The sequence below is a fragment of the Lissotriton helveticus genome, chromosome 4_1 (assembly GCF_964261635.1).
Source record: "Lissotriton helveticus chromosome 4_1, aLisHel1.1, whole genome shotgun sequence".
Lineage (NCBI taxonomy): Eukaryota > Metazoa > Chordata > Amphibia > Caudata > Salamandridae > Lissotriton > Lissotriton helveticus.
This window is the reverse complement of record NC_136063.1, coordinates 1,829,951,177-1,829,969,533: the sequence shown is the minus strand read 5'-3', so window position 1 is coordinate 1,829,969,533 and position 18,357 is coordinate 1,829,951,177. Positions and strand designations below refer to the sequence as shown.

The following is an 18,357-nucleotide window of genomic DNA, read 5'->3' as shown; positions in this document are numbered from 1 at the left end:
GGGTTGTAGTCGTTGATGTAATTGGACTCTTCGTTCCTTTTCAAATTGTATGTGTTTTTAGGTGATTTCTTCATCACATTATGTCGCAGCGAAGACATCAAACTGTTTACTCTTCCTTTAGAAATCACCGGTCGTGGAAAGCCGAAACGACATTTGGTGTAGAACTTGTCCTTGTTTCTGAATTTACGACGACAGTACTTTCCACAACGATGGCTTTGGAAACGTAGAACTTGTTCTCTTAGGCTTTTCTTCTCCTTTGCGTTTGGAACAGCACACGTAGAATACTGTTGTATGAAACTCATCACTAAGTCTTCTGGATCCGTTACAAATTTAGGTGCATCCTTGATCCACAGCAGCATATGTATATGAGGAGCACCTCTTGCTTGGTATTCCTTTCTCCAGAAGAAATCCAACACCTCTCCAAGAGGTGGATTCTTCTTATTCATGATGAAAGACATCATAGCTTCAAATCTATGATTGAAGTACCTGCATACATTCACTGGATCCAAAGAGCACAGTTCTCCGGGTGTCTTGAATTCGATATTTTAAATGTTTCCATTTGCCTCTCGTAGAAATTCAAGTAAGTCTTCCCAGCCATACTCGGCACAGCTCAGAGTGAGGAACCATGTGGGAGTTCCTAAGTTCCTCAGCATACATTTTAAATCACCATGACGACGGTACCAGTACTCATTAGTACCACGCTGACACGCCATGAGATTAATCAGGTGACAATCCAAAATACTGTCTTGCACATTGACTTTATCCATGAAGTCACTTGCAGAGATGTTTTGCATCTGTATACCACTTTTCAAGATGTGGTTCACTGCATATGACAGTCCAGACAGATCGCTTTCAAACAGGAGATGAAACAAATAGGGAATGCATTGTCGAAACCTAGCATCTTCTGCATACAATCGTAAAGTCCGGTATTCAGAAGCAGGAATTTGATGAGGTCGCTCATCATATCTTCCTCCTTGACCTGTTGGAAATAGCTGTGGGAAACACCGAGCTTCTAAACTTTCCTCCCAAACACTAATGGGACTCCCTTTGGCTTGTTTCATTTGAAACAACTCAATAGCATTCCCCATGACTTCCTTGGAATGCAAAGGATGAACACTATAATGTTCATATATTTCTTCACTTTTAGAGGGTTCTACTTTCTCAATTTGACCAGCACACAAATTGCTATCCTCTTCTTCACTTACTTCCTCTTCTGCAATATATACATTCTTATAGTACTTATTATTTTTTTTCAAATACAATGTTGCCTTTTTGACTTTCCTAACATCCACTAAATCTTGCCATATTTTCTTACTCTTTGTCGGAACCCCATTAACTAAGATAACCAGAGGTTCCTCTTCCACTTTTTCTACTCCAATTGTATTAATGTTTTTCTTCAAATCTAGAGGCAAATAAACAACTCTTCCCTTTAATCCTCTCTGTAAATCTGATGGAGGCAATTTCCCTGTCTTTGGCTCCATTCTTACAATAGCCTGAAAGGGATGGATACTTTGAATCAAAATAGATTCATAAGTATTTAAATCCTTCAATTCAGAAGGAATCTCAACCAATTCCAGATTATTATGAACCGCTCTAGCAGGCATCTGGTTTTGATTTAATTTGTTACAACAATAAGTACACACACGTTGATCTGATCCCAAATCAAAACAATTTTCTACCATCAAGTATGTTGCAAAATCCTTCCATTCACTATTATTTTCCCTTTCACTTTTTGCATATAAATCCACTAACTTAGTCTGATTCTTATAATAAGTGCGTCGACAACACACACAAGTGAAATTAGGCCTCTCACTTGATTTCACCTGAAACGTGGCAATTTCCTTCTGAAAATTATCTGTACTGGAAACCTGTACACTGTCTTCCACATTACCCTCTTCTTCTGGGTCAATTTCAACATTCTCCTCTTTACTTCCAAAGTAACAAAACTCAATTTCTTCACAAATATTCTTCACATCTATTTCAGAACCATGCAAAAGAGCAGCGCATAATTGTTTAAGCATAATTGCTGGACTCTTAGCATAATACAACATTCTAACTAATTTCCTCACTTTATTATGATGCACTGCTAGCATCCTGAAATGATGAAAAACACTGGCATACTCTCCTGGAAAGACAAGCCAGTGAATGACCATGCAAACCCGTCACTTCTCTCACTCTGCAAGGATCTAATTCTTGCAACAACATCATTTTCTGCTTCAAACTTTTCTTATTAAATGTCCGTACAAAATCACAAAGCAAATTGATGGAATCCTGTCGTACACTGTAAATACTACTACACTTCCAGGTGTACACAGGACCCTTAGGACGTCTTCCTAAAACCTCATTACCTAACACCTCTTCTGTCTCTGTTGTCACAAGTTTTTCTTTTTCAACTGGACAACCATCTTTCACCTCATAAGCTCGACCACTGGTGTCAACTGCATGCACCAAATCATTATCCTGGAAATAACTCTCCTCATTAAAAAAAGCCTCACAACTTGAACTATGCATCCATTCTCTGGAAAAAAACGTCACAAAAATTACTACGATTAACTATTCTCTTCCATCTACTATTTCTTTTGAAATCATAAATTGCCTTGTTTAGCTTCCTAATTCTATTGATTATCAAAATAAATAACTTTCGTTTAATTTCAAATGCCTGATCAATAACTTTCTCAACTTTTTTTTTTCTCTTATAAAAAACCACTTTCTGTTGACCTTTCTTAATATTTTTTAACAAATTGCCAATTATCCTGTTGCGGAACATTCGTTTACGAATGTCCCTAAACTGTTGTTTCCTTCTACTATCATGCACAGAGTTATCTCTTGCTCTAGCAGTAACATTTTTGATTGGCCTTTCCTTTCCGTTTAAAATGCTTCTCTTTTTCTGGACTGAAACATTTTCTGTAGTAATACTTTTTGTTCTACAAATGTTTCTTATGAATGATTTAGTTGTCTTACCCGGTGCTTTCTTGGTGACTTGATGATTTTTTTTTGTAGAGGACTGCTGCAAAAATCTGTGAACCTGCTGTCTTTGACGTTTTGTAGCCTTTCTGATTCTATCCTTAGTCGGCATTCTCTACTTTTGAAATGATCTGCAATTGAATCTGTGGTAAAATATAATAAAAAATGTTATTAACCACTATTACCAAACAGTAAATCAATAACAGTCATCAAAAACTTAACACACTACTTGTCATTTTCACTTAGAATAATTTTTAGTGCATAAGCAAATTCAGTATTCACAAATAGTAGCAAAGAAATGGAATGCTTCTACATTTTACCTGTGCTGTTTTATATGTGAATCTGATCTAATTTTATGAGCATATTATACTATTTTATTAAAGACACTACACATAACCTGTTTTTGAAGTTGTGTTTAATTTTAAATGAAACGGTTTACATTTTTACTTTTTATTTCCGTTAAATTTTAAAAATAAATGTTTATAGTTCCATAGGCTCAAGCAGGTCAGCTTCCCACCCTATGTCATACAATTCTGACAAATCGGTATCCTCATCATGTTCTTCATCATCCTCAGGATTTAAATCATCTAAGGGATCTACTTCCACTGAAGTTTCAATGACAAGTTCAACGATAAGATCGAGATCAACTGATTGCTCATTATCACTCATGCTTGATGTTGTTGTTATCTTTAAAAAAAGAGAACAACAATGAGATGTTGCAGAGTAAGACACAAATCTCAGAGACTATAATAGTAAATTTGTTTAACAAGAGTAACATTTTGCAGCTATTATTTAGCCATGTCCAGCGATGCTGAGGAGGTGAGGCCTATGTCCAAGTTTTCAGTGAACAGGACTCATCTCTTCTTAACCTTGGATAAGCCTCACCGACTCTGTGTCCCCTGCACATACTTAAATGTAAAGGGGCAGATTTATGTTAACTGGCACATCCCCAGGGATGCACCAGTTAACGTGCACCGCTGCTCTGCCACCCATGGTGTGCCGCATTTACAATGTGGAGCACCATTGAGTAAAACCAGCACAGATGCGTCACGCATCTGTGCCGCAAAAGCAGCACATTGCAGGAATCACGTCATAAGCACGACATGTCTACTGCAATGCACAGGAGGAAGCCACACATTGCAAGGTGCATCACTCCTTAGGCTATTTCAAACAGGCATAAGGATTTGATTCAGCAATGCTATAAAGCTGACTCAGTGAAATCTTCTAAATTTCACCTTCTTAGTTTTACAGGGCTTTCATGCAAATGAATGCCCACCCTGCAACAAAACACCTATATGAAACCTGACGCAGGTTTCATGTGGCACAGGACTTTACAGCATGACACATCTGCCTAGATGCATCAAGTTGTAAATATGTCGCCACATAGCAAATCTTTTGCACCGCCGCTGCATCACAAAAGTGACGCACAGCGGCACAAAAGAGGCACACACCTATCATAAATCTGTCCCTAACATTTTAAATGATTGATTCAGGATGACGATAAGGTGTAGCCTATCCAGAGGTTTGTTTGAGGTGAGGCCTACTCAGGGTTGCAGATGAAATTTAGGGTTGTTGAAGAATACAGAAGAGATAATACATGTGCAGGCCTATCAATGAAGTGAGTCATATCCACTTCATTCTTGAACAAAGGCCAGACCTCTTCTGTGTCCGTGGACAGACCTAAACCTCATCTGCACAATGTCATTCGTAAACTTAGGAAACACAGGTGATGTAATTGAAAAATGTGGAGTTTCTTTTCCTCATTTCACAATCACATCACCTGTGTTTCCTTTGCTTAGGTATCTCGTAGTGCAGATGGAGTCTAGCATATCAAAGAGTACACAGAAGTTCAGCAGTGTATACAACAATTTTGACATTTACAGGAAATTCAGCTTCTTATCTTGTTGGAGATGAAGTGAGGCCTGTCTTGCAACATGGTGCATCTTTTCCATCACTGCTGCATCGGTTTCATGTGGCACGGGACTTTACAGCATGACACATCTGCCTAGATGCATCAAGTTGTAAATATGTCGCCACATAGCAAATCTTTTGCACCGCCGCTGCGTCACAAAAATGACGCACAGCGGCGCAAAAGAGGCACACACCTATCATAAATCAGCACATTGCAGGAATCACGTCATAAGCACGACATGTCTACTGCAATGCACAGGAGGAAGCCACACATTGCATGGTGCATCACTCCTTAGGCTATTTCAAACAGGCATAAGGATTTGATTCAGCAATGCTATAAAGCTGACTCAGTGAAATCTTCTAAATTTCACTGTGTTAGTTTTACAGGGCTTTCATGCAAATGAATGCCCACCCTGCAACAAAACACCTATATGAAACCTGATGCAGGTTTCATGTGGCACAGGACTTTACAGCATAACACATCTGCCTAGATGCATCAAGTTGTAAATATGTCACAACATAGCAAATGTTTTGCACCGCCGCTGCATCACAAAAGTGACGCACAGCGGCACAAAAGAGGCACACACCTATCATAAATCTGTCCCTAACATTTTAAATGATTGATTCAGGATGACGATAAGGTGTAGCCTATCCAGAGGTTTGTTTGAGGTGAGGCCTACTCAGGGTTGCAGATGAAATTTAGGGTTTCTTTTCCTCATTTCACAATCACATCACCTGTGTTTCCTTTGCTTAGGTATCTCATAGTGCAGATGGAGTCTAGCATATCAAAGACTACGCAGAAGGTGAGAACTGTATGGAACATGGCTATGTAAGTCAAATAATCAAAATCTAAATTTGCCAAGCACACATGGGGGTGTATTTACAAGGACCTTCCACCACGAGGAAATGCCTTTAATTAAAATGAGAATAATAACATCAAAGGGACTCAAATGCCTTTTAAATATACCCCAAGCAACCTATGAAACTGTAGCACTACATATCAAGAAACCTAATTGATTTCAAAAATCGTTTTTAAACACATCATCTAAATCAATTATATACCTACATTCAAGGGGAAATGACTTAAAATGGCCTAAGACACATGAAAGCGTTTTTTAAGGCCCTTGCACCATTTTTGGGTCGCTTTTAACATGGCTATGTTAGTCAAAGAATTAAAATCTAAATTTGCCAAGCACAGATGGGGGCATATTTACAAGGACCTTGCACCACGGGGAAAGGTCTTAAATTAAAATGGGAAAAATAACATCAGAGAGACTCAAATGCCTTTTAAATATGCCCCAAGCAACCTATGAAACTCTAGCACTACATATCCAGAAACCTAATTGATGTCCAAAAACGTTTTAAAACACATCATCTAAATCAATTATATACCTACATTCATCAGGAAGTGACTTAAAATGGCCTAAGACACATGAAAGCGTTTTTTTTCAGGCCCTTGCAACATTTTTGGATCACTTTTAACATGGCTATGTTAGTCAAAGAATTAAAATCTAAATTTGCCAAGCACAAATGGGGGCATATTTACAAGGAGCTTGCACCACAGGGAAAGGTCTTAAATTAAAATGGGAAAAATAACATCAAAGGAACTCAAAAGCCTTGAAAATATGCCCCAAGCAACCTATGAAACTCTAGCAGTACATATCAAGAAACCTAATTGATTTCAAAAAACGTTTTTAAACACATCTTGTAAACAAATTATAATCATACATTCATGGGGAAGTGAGTTAAAATACCCTAAGACACATGAAAGCATTTTTGTAAGACCCTTGCACTATTTTTGCGTCACTTTTAACATGGCTATGTAACACAAAGAAACAAAATCTATTTGTAAAACACTTGACACAAAGCAACATTTTAAATACACAACTTTCTTCATAATTTTCTCCCTAAAGCATACTATTCTCTATCTAAATTAAATGAATCTTTTCTCACCTTAGCAAATACTTTATGAGTTTCAAAACAGTCTCAGAAACACACCAATTTGTCTTTAGCAGAGCAAAAGGTATGCACTCCAGAGTCTGCAGCCATGAAAAGCACAGAAATGCTGTAATTCATCACACATATCTCTCATGTCACCCAATCAAACCTCTTCCCTCACTTTTTTCAAATCAACACCCTTCCCCCCTCTGCCCTTTCTGCCTTTTTTGCATAGCAACCACCTCCTGAAAGACCTCTGATGTTTGCAAGTTCACACAACAATGTTTCAATTGAACTCTGAACTCTCAGTGCACCTGCATATCCAGTGCAATCTTTCATAAAATGACTTTTTCTTGACCATTCAAATTACATCTTTCAAAGAACTCATCCATGCACCCTAACTTTCTGTTTTCAGCAATCAAAATCCACCAATCACTGCTACTGCTTCCTTAACACAGAAACTCCACAGTTTTTTTCATTTTAAACTCTTATTTTTTCAACTGCCATTTCATTGCCACACTTCATCTGACTGCAGCAGAACCTTCTCTCACCATGTTTTCTGTCTGGATTGTTGGACATAGTTACATCTACTGGGCTCAGAGGTATGCTGATAACAGAAATTTACCTAACCTCAATTTACAAAATGTGGAAATTAAGTGGATTGGCAACAGAGGATTAAAATGTCACCAATTGATACCATTGGTGAAAACCTTTATGCATTTGCCTAAACCTGACCTGTTAATTTTGCACTGTGGAGGTAATGACTTGGGCACTTTGACTGGGGTAGGTCTGGAAATGCTTTTAAAGGACACCTTTGAGCAATTGATGGCACTTTTTCCTCAAACTGCCTTGGTATATTCAAATATATGCCAAAGACAGAAATGGAGGTGGTCAAACCAATTTTGTCCACAAATTGAGAAATCGAGGAAGCATGTAAACAAATCTGTTTCAGCTTACATGAGAGACCATGGAATGGGCTCCATGTACAACAATAACTTGCGTTACTACATGCAAGATATCTACAGAGGAGATGGAGTTCACTTCTCAGATGAAGGGAACAGAGTTTTCATTCTGAATTTAAGACTGTGCATTGGTACCTACTTATAAGTACCTAAATGTACCATAAACCCAAAAGCTCTTCTCAGAGCTACCCTACATCTGATCACTCACAATTATTATTTTACTCTAACTTTTTTCACTAATTTTCAACAAAGTACGCTCCCCGGAGCGCTACCCGGTACGCGAACCGGAAGCTAACCGCGCGAAATTTTTTAAAAAAATGTTGTTTTTTTTCGCACATATGGGCCTCCTCAGCCATCCTCAGAAAACCTAGGGGGTCAAAATACGTCTACCATGTCCCCTTCTACCCATTCTGAACATTATTTGCCCTCCATCTTGTATCTTAATTCGACCGAAACACAAAATGGTGGACTCCCGTAACGCTGCAGGTTCGCGTACCGGGGCGCTCACCGGGAAGCGCTCCATTAAAAAAGGTGGGAAAGTAATTTACAGAAGAAACCCTGGAGACACTTTCACCAAATATAGATTTGCTCATACTACATACCAATCCCTACCATTTTCACAAATTTGGTTGGAATTCCATTTAGCCATTTAGCCTGTAGACCTCTCTAAATACCCTGAGGTAAATTACTTCACAAAACACATCTGAAGTGTTGGAATTGACAACCAATTAAAATGTTACTTTCATGTTCTACTTTTTTTACCTGACATTTGATTGGTTATGTACCTGAATATATATAAAAAAAGAGAGAGAAACACAGCCATTTTGACTACTACTTCCTGAACTACATTGCAAGATCATTTTCACTCACAACTTAAACTTGTTTTTAAAAGGTAAGCTATTATTTCATAAATTTGAAAACTTTTTCAGATAGTTATATACTATCCCTCTGTAAGAGTTAGACATTGAGAAAGGCTTGTTTATTTTAATTATGGATTGATTTAGGTTTCTGTGGTATAATTATGAATTTACATAGGCTTTCTCACAGGCACTTTTTAATAGTACTACTTCATGCCTCAAAAGTACCTGTCTGAACTTAAACCCAACAGTGCCCTATCTCTACTGATATATTTATTTTTTATTCAAATTTCAGCACAAAAATGCAAGGAGAACAGAACGTTTCCTTTGAAATTGTCCTAGACATGAATAATGAGGAAATAATTGAACCCATTGACTTGGAATTCATGGATGAATCACGAGACCATGAACTTCTACAATGTGTAGAATCTGTGGATTATTTACTTCATTATGATGACGGTCAAATGTGGGAAGTTATGTTCACTCAACAAGAGGACATATCGGACAGTCAAATGTTAGACGTTCTATTAAATTTTGAAAAAGAATCAGAAAAATAAAATTATATTTAATATTAAAAAATTGTTTGAGTCTTTAATCATTTTTATATGTAATTCATAAACTAGTACCAAATTGATTATAATGTAAAGTCAGACTTATAGTATACTGTGCACAATTCCAAAAATACATTTATATTTAATAATCATTAATACTGCTACTTAAATAAAAAATAAAAAAAACAACAAAAAGAACAATCAATAAACATACAATATTTCAAAATATCATAGTCTATCATTCTTTTTTCCTTATAGTACGCTCCCCGGACCGCTTCCGGTGCGCGAACCGGGCGCTCCCCACGCAAAAAATTTTTTTTTTTATTTTTTTTTGCCCCGCGGGGCCCTTTTAAAACCTCCACATCAAACCTAGGGGGTCAGGGAGGATCTACTATGCCCCCTTATGGTCATTTCCCCCTTTGTTTTGGCCTCCTCTTGTCTCTCGATCCTACCGAGAGACAAGATGGCGGCCGCTCCGGACTGTTTAGAATGTTGACAGGCACCGGAGAGCCAATCAGCTTCGCTTCGCGAAGTTCCGTTACGCGTCAAGTACGCGAACCGGGGCGCTGCCCGGAGCGCTGTTACAGATATATATATTTTTTTGAACCTTAATTTCTCAAAATCCACTGGAGCACATATATTGAGACCTAGCAAAGGCACATCGGGCTAACAGTCCCTACAATTTTGCCAAGTTTCGTGCAAATCCATTCAGCCGTTCGGGCTAAAAGTGAGGCACACCGCCCTATGGAAATTAACATGGGAAAAACGCGTTTTGGGACCCCCCTTTTTTCTCGGCCCCCCCTTGACGAACCCCCCCCAAATTTTCAGTGGCTGCTCAGAAACAAAATGTTCCATTTTCCTGAAAATTTCAGCCAATTCCGTCCACAAACGCCAAAGTTATTAGACATAGAATTTTCAAAAATCCCATAGGAAAAAAATCCTAACTATATATATCTACTGGCGACCGCCAGTAGGATAGATATATATATATATATATATATATATATATATATATATATATATATATATATATATATATATATATATATATATATATATATATATAATTGTATTTATTTTTCTTTTTTTGAGGGAGCGAATGTATTCAATCCCCAAATCTAAAACGGTCGCCAAACATCTTTCTTGATGTGATGCAGCCAATCAGATCTTCTCTTTTGATCTACCGGTCCCCTCTGTAAAACCACGTGTACATTTATCCATAAATTTTGAACAATAATTTCACAAAAGCTAATGAACGAATTTACACCAAATTACAAAAAAGCACAGGTAAAGATCTAACTTTCTGCTTGGTATAATTCCATTCAGCAGTTGCTGCTGTATTAACTATAACTCCCACCCCAGGAATGCACTGCTTATGACCTCACATACTACATCACTCATGACATAGTCAGTGACATCACTGATAAAATCTCAAACGACCTCACTGATGACAGGACTGGCAAATGACGAACTATACTATTTTATTCTGGTTATCATTTTTAACGGTAACAACACATCTGGACTTTAATGCATCCCTTCGTACGATTACGACTACTCAACCACTTTGCTAGGTCAGTTAAAGTGTACCCTAAACTAAGTTGTTTTATTTTTCGGTGAGGAGTCTAAATTCACCACTAGATTCATCTTATACACTATTGACTTGGTGGAAATCCTCTTTTTCACTTCTGCCCTCTCCTGTGAATATTCACTTATTTGCACAGAACCTATATGTAATCTAATAAATAGCATACATTTTTGCATAAGGACACGAACTAGGTTCGCTCTTCCTTCCTGGAGTTTGCACACCATAAATGTGCTAATATTTTGTTGGAAAATTTCAAAAAAAGATTTTGTTCATCAAATATCTCATCAATTGATGTACTTGTACATTTGCGATTACAGCCTTGAAAAAGCCCTTGCGTGACGAAACACATATCAGCTGTTTTTCCTGGTCAGAATACAAGCTTCATTCAACAACCATCTGGCTCTTGTCATCTGATTGTAGAAACATAAAATAATATGAAGGGTGAAATTGCTCAATTTTGACGGCCTTTTGGAGTGCTTTGGTTCTGTTATTTCTCATGTTTACACATAGGTAGTTTAGTGATGTGTAATATGCATTCAGGGTAGTACGGTGCATCTGTACCACATACCACCATCTTGACAATCGTGTACGGTTATCTCCAAATTGTGGCACATGATAAAAGAGGAGTGATCGACTTAAAAACATTACTACCCATTCTAGTTGTTTGAACTCTAAATATGTGTTTGAGTCTTTTTTTAACACTTCGGGCTACAAAATAGAGCCATAGATGCAACAACAAGAGGTCCCACACCCCAACTGAAGAGCCTATAGCTCCAGTTTGGAGTGCTTTAAAAAATAATGGTAAGCTGCCCTAGGGGTTATGCATTCAAAACCCAGGTATTTTTACATTTTCACATTTTGTGGGGGTGGGGAGGGTGCTGTTTTCTTTACATGCCCCCACAACAGTTTTGTAAATTGTTGGTGGTGCCCCCATCTCTCCTGGGGGAACCACAGTACTTTGGCCCAAGTGTGGCCCCCTCTGGGATGCCCCCCCCCCAATTGCCTGGACTAGCAGGTCAGGGTATCTCTACCGTGCACCCTATCTTTTTTCTTTTTTTGGGGACTCATGGATTCAATCCCCAAATCCTAAAATGAATGAATCAATCATATCATTTGTAAAGCCCACTACTCACCCATGAGGGTCTCAAGGTGCTGGGGTGGGGAATGCTACTGCTCGAAAAGCCAGGGCTTGAGGAGTTTTCTGAAGGTCAGCAGGTCTTTGGTCAGCCGTAGGTGGATGGGGAGGGTGTTCCAGGTCTTGGCGGCGAGGTGGGAGAATGATCTTCCGCCAGAGGTCACTCTTTGGAAGCGGGGGACTGTGGCGAGGTGGGCGGAGTGGAGCTGGCGGGTGGGGGTGTAGAAGCGGAGTCATCTGTTGAGGTACGTTGGTCCGGTGTTGTGGAGTGCCTTGTGTGCGTGGGTGAGGAGCTTGAAGGTTATACTCTTGTTGACTAGGAGCCAGTGCAGGTCTCTCAGGTGGGGTGTGATGCGGCGAGGGATGTCGAGGATTAGGCGTGCAGAGGCATTCTGGATTAGTTGGAGCCGTCTCAGGAGTTTGGCCGAGGCTCCTGCGTAGAGGGCGTTTCCGTAGTCCAACCTGCTGCTGACGAGGGCCTGGGTGACCTTTCTTCTCGTTTCAGTGGGGATCCACTTGTAAATCCTGCGGAGCATGCGGAGGGTTTTGAAGAGGGAGGAGGAGACGGCGTTGACCTGTTTAGTCATGGAGAGGGTGGAGTCGAGGATGACCACTATGTTGCTTTCGTGGTCGATGGGTGTTGGAGCGGTTCCCAGTGCGGTAAGCCACCAGGAGTCGTCCCAGGCTGAAGGGGTGGATCCGAGGATGAGGACCTCCGTCTTGTCCGAGTTCAGCTTCAGTCGGCTGTTCCTCATCCATTCAGCGACTGCCTTCATTCCTTCGTGAAGGTTGGTTTTGGCGGTGTGGGGGTCCTTGGTGAGGGAGAGGATCAGCTAGGTGTCATCGGCGTAGGAGATGATGTTGAGGTTGTGCCGAAGGGCGACGTGGGCGAGCGGTGCCATGTAGATGTTTAACAGAATTGGGCTGAGGGATGAGACCTGGGGTACGCCACAGATGATCTCGGTGGCTTTGGAGCAGAAGGGGGGGAAGGCAGACGCACTGTGTTCTGCCGGAGAAGGAGGTGCACCAGTCCAGGGCCTTCTCTTGGATCCCGGCGTGATGGTAGTGTGTGGTGGCAGACCGCGTCGAAGGCGGCTGACGGGTCCAGGAGGATGAGGGCCGCCGTTTCTCTGTTGTCCAGCAGGGACTTGATGTCATTGGTGGCAGCGATGAGGGCAGTCTCGGTGCTGTGGTTGCTGCGGAACCCGGACTGGGAAGGGTCCAGGATGTTGTTCTACTCGAGGTAGCGGGTCAGTTGTTCGTTGACGGTCTTCTCAATGACCTTTGCCAGGAACGAGAGCAGGAAGATGGGCCGGAAATTTTTGAGGTCCTTGGGGTCCACCGTGGGTTTCTTGAGTAAGGCGTTGATCACGGCGTGCTTCCAGCTTTCCGGGAAGGTTGCTGTCTTGAAGGAGGTAATGATGACTTTCCTGAGATGGGGTGCGATGGATGGGCTTGCTTTGTTGAAGATGTGGTGTGGACATGGGTCTGACGGAGATCCGGAGTGGATGGTGTTCATGATCTTGATGGTGTTCTCATCGTTGATGGTGATCCAGGAGAGCAGGCGGTTGGTACGGATGGTGGTCGTGGGGGCGGAGGTCTCAGTGGTTGTTGGGGCGATTGTGGCATTGAAGCCGTCGTGGAGGTCTGATCTTGCGGTGGAAGAAGGTGGCCAGCGAGTCACACAGGTCTTGCGAGGGTGGACGTCGTTGGTGTTGGGAGCTGGGGTTGGAGAGTTCCTTCACGATGTTGAAGAGCTCTTTGCTGTTTGCGCATTGTTGTCTAGGCGGTTTTTGAAGGAGGTCCTTTTGGCGGATCTGATGAGGTGATGGTGTCTGCGGGTGGCGTTCTTGTGGGCTGCATAGCTGTCCGGTGTTCATTCCCGGAGCCAGATCTTCTCAAGCTTTCGGCAGGTTTGCTTGGAGACCCTGAGGTCTTCAATGACCCAGCTGGCTTTCTTGTAGATGTGACTGTTGGAGGGTTTCTCGATCGGGGCGAGGGTGTTGGCGCAGTCGTTGATGCACTGTCTGAGGTTGCGGGCGGCGGTGTCGGGGTCAGTGGGCCAGGGTGGTGGTTAACTGGTCTTCGGTGACTTTGCTCCAGCAGCGACGAGGCATCTGTTGGGTGCGGTGGTTTGTGGTGGCTTTCTTGAAGGTGAAGTGGATGCAGTGATGGTCGGTCCAGTGAAGTTCGGAGGTGTGGTTGAAGGAGAACTGGGGGCTTGCGGAGAAGATGGGGTCAAGCATGTGACCGGCAGAGTAGGTGGGTATTGTGACAAGTTGTCTGAGAACGAGGTTAGCTAGGTTGTCGATCAGGGTAGTGGAGTTGGTGTCGTCGTTGTTCTCGAGGTTGAAGTTCAGGTCCCCGAGGAGGATGAAGTCCGTGGAGGCGAGGGCGTGTGTGCTGACGAAGTCGGCGATGGAGTCGCTGAACTATGGTCGGGGTCCGTAGATAAGTGTTCCTCTGAGGGTGGTGTGGCTCTGGAAGTGCAGGTGTTCAGCGGTGCTGAGGGTGTCGTCGGTGTTAGTCGAGACTCAGAGTGTTCCTGAGGACGATGGCGATTCCTCCTCCTGCTCCGTTGGTGCGGTCCCTGTGGGTGATCTTGTAGCCTTCCGGGATTGCTATGGCTATGTTGGGTGCCGAGGCGGGGTTCAGCCAGGTCTCCATCAGGAAGGCGACGTCTAGGGAGGTTGAGTCAAGTGGGTCAGAGAGTTCAACTGGGTGTTTGCGGGCGGAGCGGGTGTTGAGAAGGATGCATCTGAGGTGGTTGGGTTCTTTCCTGGCCGGCAGCATGGTGGGGCGGATGCTTGTGAAGCTGCAGTTCCGACAGGTAAAAGCTCTGTGGGTGCGCTTCAGGGTGGCCAGGAAGCAGGTGTGTGATCTTGCGTGGAGGGTTCTGGCATTGTAGCGGTGTCGGGCGTTGTGGTGTTTGCGGGGTCCAGGTGTCCAGGGTGGGGCGGCGAATGGGATTGCAGAGGGGCGCGGCCGCAGCAGCAGGAAAAACAGGCGGGGTGGCGGGAGAACTGGGCACTGGAAGGAAAAACAAGTTTAGGCAAGAAAACAAGTACAGGCAGAGAGGAATAAAAACAAGTCAGGGCAAGAAAGCAAGTACAGGCACAGGGAAATAAAAACAAGTCTGCCAAATATCTTTCTTGATGTAATGCAGCCAATCAGATCTTATCTTTTGATCTGTGGCCCCTATGTAAAACCACATGTTAATTTATCCATACATTTTGAACATTAATTTCAGAAAAGCTAATGAATGAATTTACACCAAGTTACAAAAAAGCTAATTTTTGGGGAAAATATCTAGCTTCCATTCAGCAGTTGTTGCTGTATCGCTGTTCAATTTTACTATAGAAAATACCATGGTAAAAATACATTTTGGGACACCCCTCCCCCTTTTCTAGGCCCCTGTTTGATGGTTCACTTCACTTTCCAGAAAGGATCTGAATTGTGGAAAGTTTCATAAAAATGTGTCAAACAGCGCCAAAGTTATTAGCAAACCAAAAAATGTATTTCTATGGAAACCCAGCCCTAACTATACCTACACAGTGCCAAAAACCACTGTTATATATAATTTCAGCTACAGCCAATGTAAATTCGTTGCTCTTCAATGGTTCCAATCCTATACTACTGTTTATATGTATACTTTTAACTCATTGTAATTATTTCCTCTGTCAATGGTGCCACTGTTATGTATGTCCTGGACCTTTGCGAAATACATCACTAATCAGACACACTGTGTATATTTGTTATTTGTTAACAGCAATCTCTTCTGTTTGATTAGTACCTTCTTGATGTACTTTATAAAGCACTCTGCCTTCCCCTTGGTTAAGCTTCGGGTTGAATACAAGTGAAAAAATGTTTCTAAAACTGCAACTACACAATGTGTGGCATGAGTTAGCTTCTCATGTTGAAATATGTATTGGGTCAATTCACAAGTTTGAAATCATTTATATGGTATGGAGAAATTCCTAAACTAAAAAAGTCGATGTTGTATTCACTGCCAACTGTAAGCAGTTTGAGAGTACTGAACATGGCAATCTACTACTTGGATTACCAAATATCACAAATTACATTCTGTCTGAAAAGAGAGGTGAAGGAACCGCTCGCTATGTGCCAAGAACAAGCTAAGCCAGAGAATCAAAGAGGTGTATGGAGAACATTAGGCTGAACACTTGCAATATAGAGGATGAATAGATTAGCATGAAATGGGTGCTGATAAGGATGAGACAGGGAATGCATGCAAATATTCCAAAATAGAACAAAGTGGCAGAGAAAATTAGAGGGGAGGGTTTGAGGTGGAAAACTGGATTGATACAACAGGAATTCACTCCAGGCAAGAAACAGACAGCAGCATGGGAGAAGATAGTTATCAAGCCTGAAAACTAGAAAATGATTCCACGGAAGTCAGAGATGAAGCGTAAGCACTGCTTTTCTCCATAGACAATATAAAGAGGCTAAGAAAAACTATTTTGCAACTATTAACAACATTAGAAGCAAATGTAGATGTAACAGGTTGGTGTCAGAAGTAGGTCTGAATATATTTAAATTGCTTAGATCTAATATTAATCAAAATTGTTCGATCTGGTATTTATCTTCACCCAAACCGATTAATGATAAAGGGAACAGTGCATCCTAATGGGAAAGTTTCCATACCCAAATCTGCATTTATTAACCCTTTTTAGGTCCCCCAGGTACAGCGCATGCACTTTCGCGAGATATTTTATACAAGACGCTTGTAACCCACCCATTGTTTAACACTCTTATTTTCTGCCTTCTAATTGCCCGGAGCATGCTGGCTTCACTTCCTCTTCTTTCGTCTGCAGAATGGACCAGGTACTAATTGCTTCAGCTTCATTGCACTGTGATTGAGGTACTACTTTATTGTTTCTTCTTTCCTGTCATCCTTGTTGAATCTCCTGCCATTTGTAGCTGTGCCACACACATTGCAAAGAAGCCCATTTTCACCTTTGAAATGGATGTTTATAATAATATATGTTATCTGCACTTATTTAACAACAGATGTAACCTGCTTCCAGATGTATTTTCACGAAGACATGGACACAGCTGCTTTATTTATGTGAATAGATTTTTTTCCAAATGCCATACTTTTTTCTTTTTCACGTATTGGAAGATCAACTGATTTGCTCAGAATTTCATGGGTGTTATGCTGAATCGTCACAAGCATTGGCAAAGCCCATAGGTCTCGTATGTAAGACTATTGGCTCTGCAATTGCCTTTTGTTCTTTCTGTACAGCATGGGTATTGCCGACTTTGGCAATAATTATAATAATAAAAATTGACTATGATGAATCCAGCGCAAATGGAAAAAAAAAGGAGAAACAAAGTAGCACATTACCCCAGGCTGCGTCATAACGCCTTATTTGAGTAGTTTTAGGCAAAATGTTAAGCGTCAGCGTTGCTGTACATGATGGCTACAAAACATTTCCAAAGTCAATAGCTCTCACCGGGGGAGATCAATTAGCTTTGCCAATGCTTGTTAATGTTTCTTACAGCAGCTTCCATAGAGTACAGCTAGAAAGCTAGAATAAAGGCGAATCCTTCAAAGCCAAGAGCCAGCAAACAGAGCTATAGAATAATCCAGAATAAATAAATGAAGACTTCTTCTGTCAGTCCCACATAGCGCCCATACCTAAGCAGTAGATAGAACAATGGGTAAGAGCTTCCTTCTAGTGATGTTCAACGCTGCTTTTCTTACAAGGCAACCTGCACACAGGATATACACGTATTTACATTACAGATTGTTTTGTTATCAGCAACAATGAATAACGGCGTTTCTATCAAATAGCGACATTGATACTAAATTATCAAGAATCAGTAGTTCCTATTTTCAATGCAAAGAAACGTACCTTCTGCTCTTCCAACCAGGACAATATCCCCGAAAAGGTAAAACTTGCCCAGTTCCCTCCATAGTAACTCTTCCTGAGAAATAATGAAATTAATATTTTATTTGGTTTGAGAAAAAAAACCAGTAAAGATTTCCAAAATAACATTACTCATCGTTGCATGAACCAAGTAAAACAAAATCAGTTAACACTTTTTGGAACATTTTATATCGAAAAATTAATCTATGAAGCTTTTGAAAATCGTCAAAGAGTTCATTTCCAACTAAGCGTTTTACAAAATACAGTCTTGTGAATTTGTTTCACATGCCCAAGTTTCATGATGTGTATCTGAATTTGCAACAACCTTTCACTTGGTACAAGGTACAAGGTTTCAAAAACATATGCTCATGCTTTCACGGGACTGGTGGCTCATGTAGTTGAATTTATTTATTTACCACAGGGGGCACACGCCCAGTGAAGCTGATCTTTGAGGAAAGGTTTGCAACTGCGACATCAGATAGAAAAGCATCCATTTACGGCAGGCGGGTGTAGCTAAAATAGGGGCCTAATATGCTTCCTGTGCACTAGTAAGTACATGCGTA

The 18,357-nt window shown here is 41.1% G+C and overlaps 1 protein-coding gene across 2 annotated transcripts in view; it reads right to left on the bottom strand.

Annotated features, from left to right (window-relative positions):
• The window catches only part of CHM (CHM Rab escort protein), a 732,389-nt gene that overhangs the window by 548,606 nt on the left and 165,426 nt on the right, over positions 1-18,357 (bottom strand). For both annotated transcript variants that reach the window (XM_078688468.1, XM_078688469.1), the window contains exon 3: positions 17,780-17,852. In XM_078688468.1, coding sequence (XP_078544594.1) covers positions 17,780-17,852 — 73 coding nt within the window. The remainder of the gene's footprint in view (positions 1-17,779; positions 17,853-18,357) is intronic.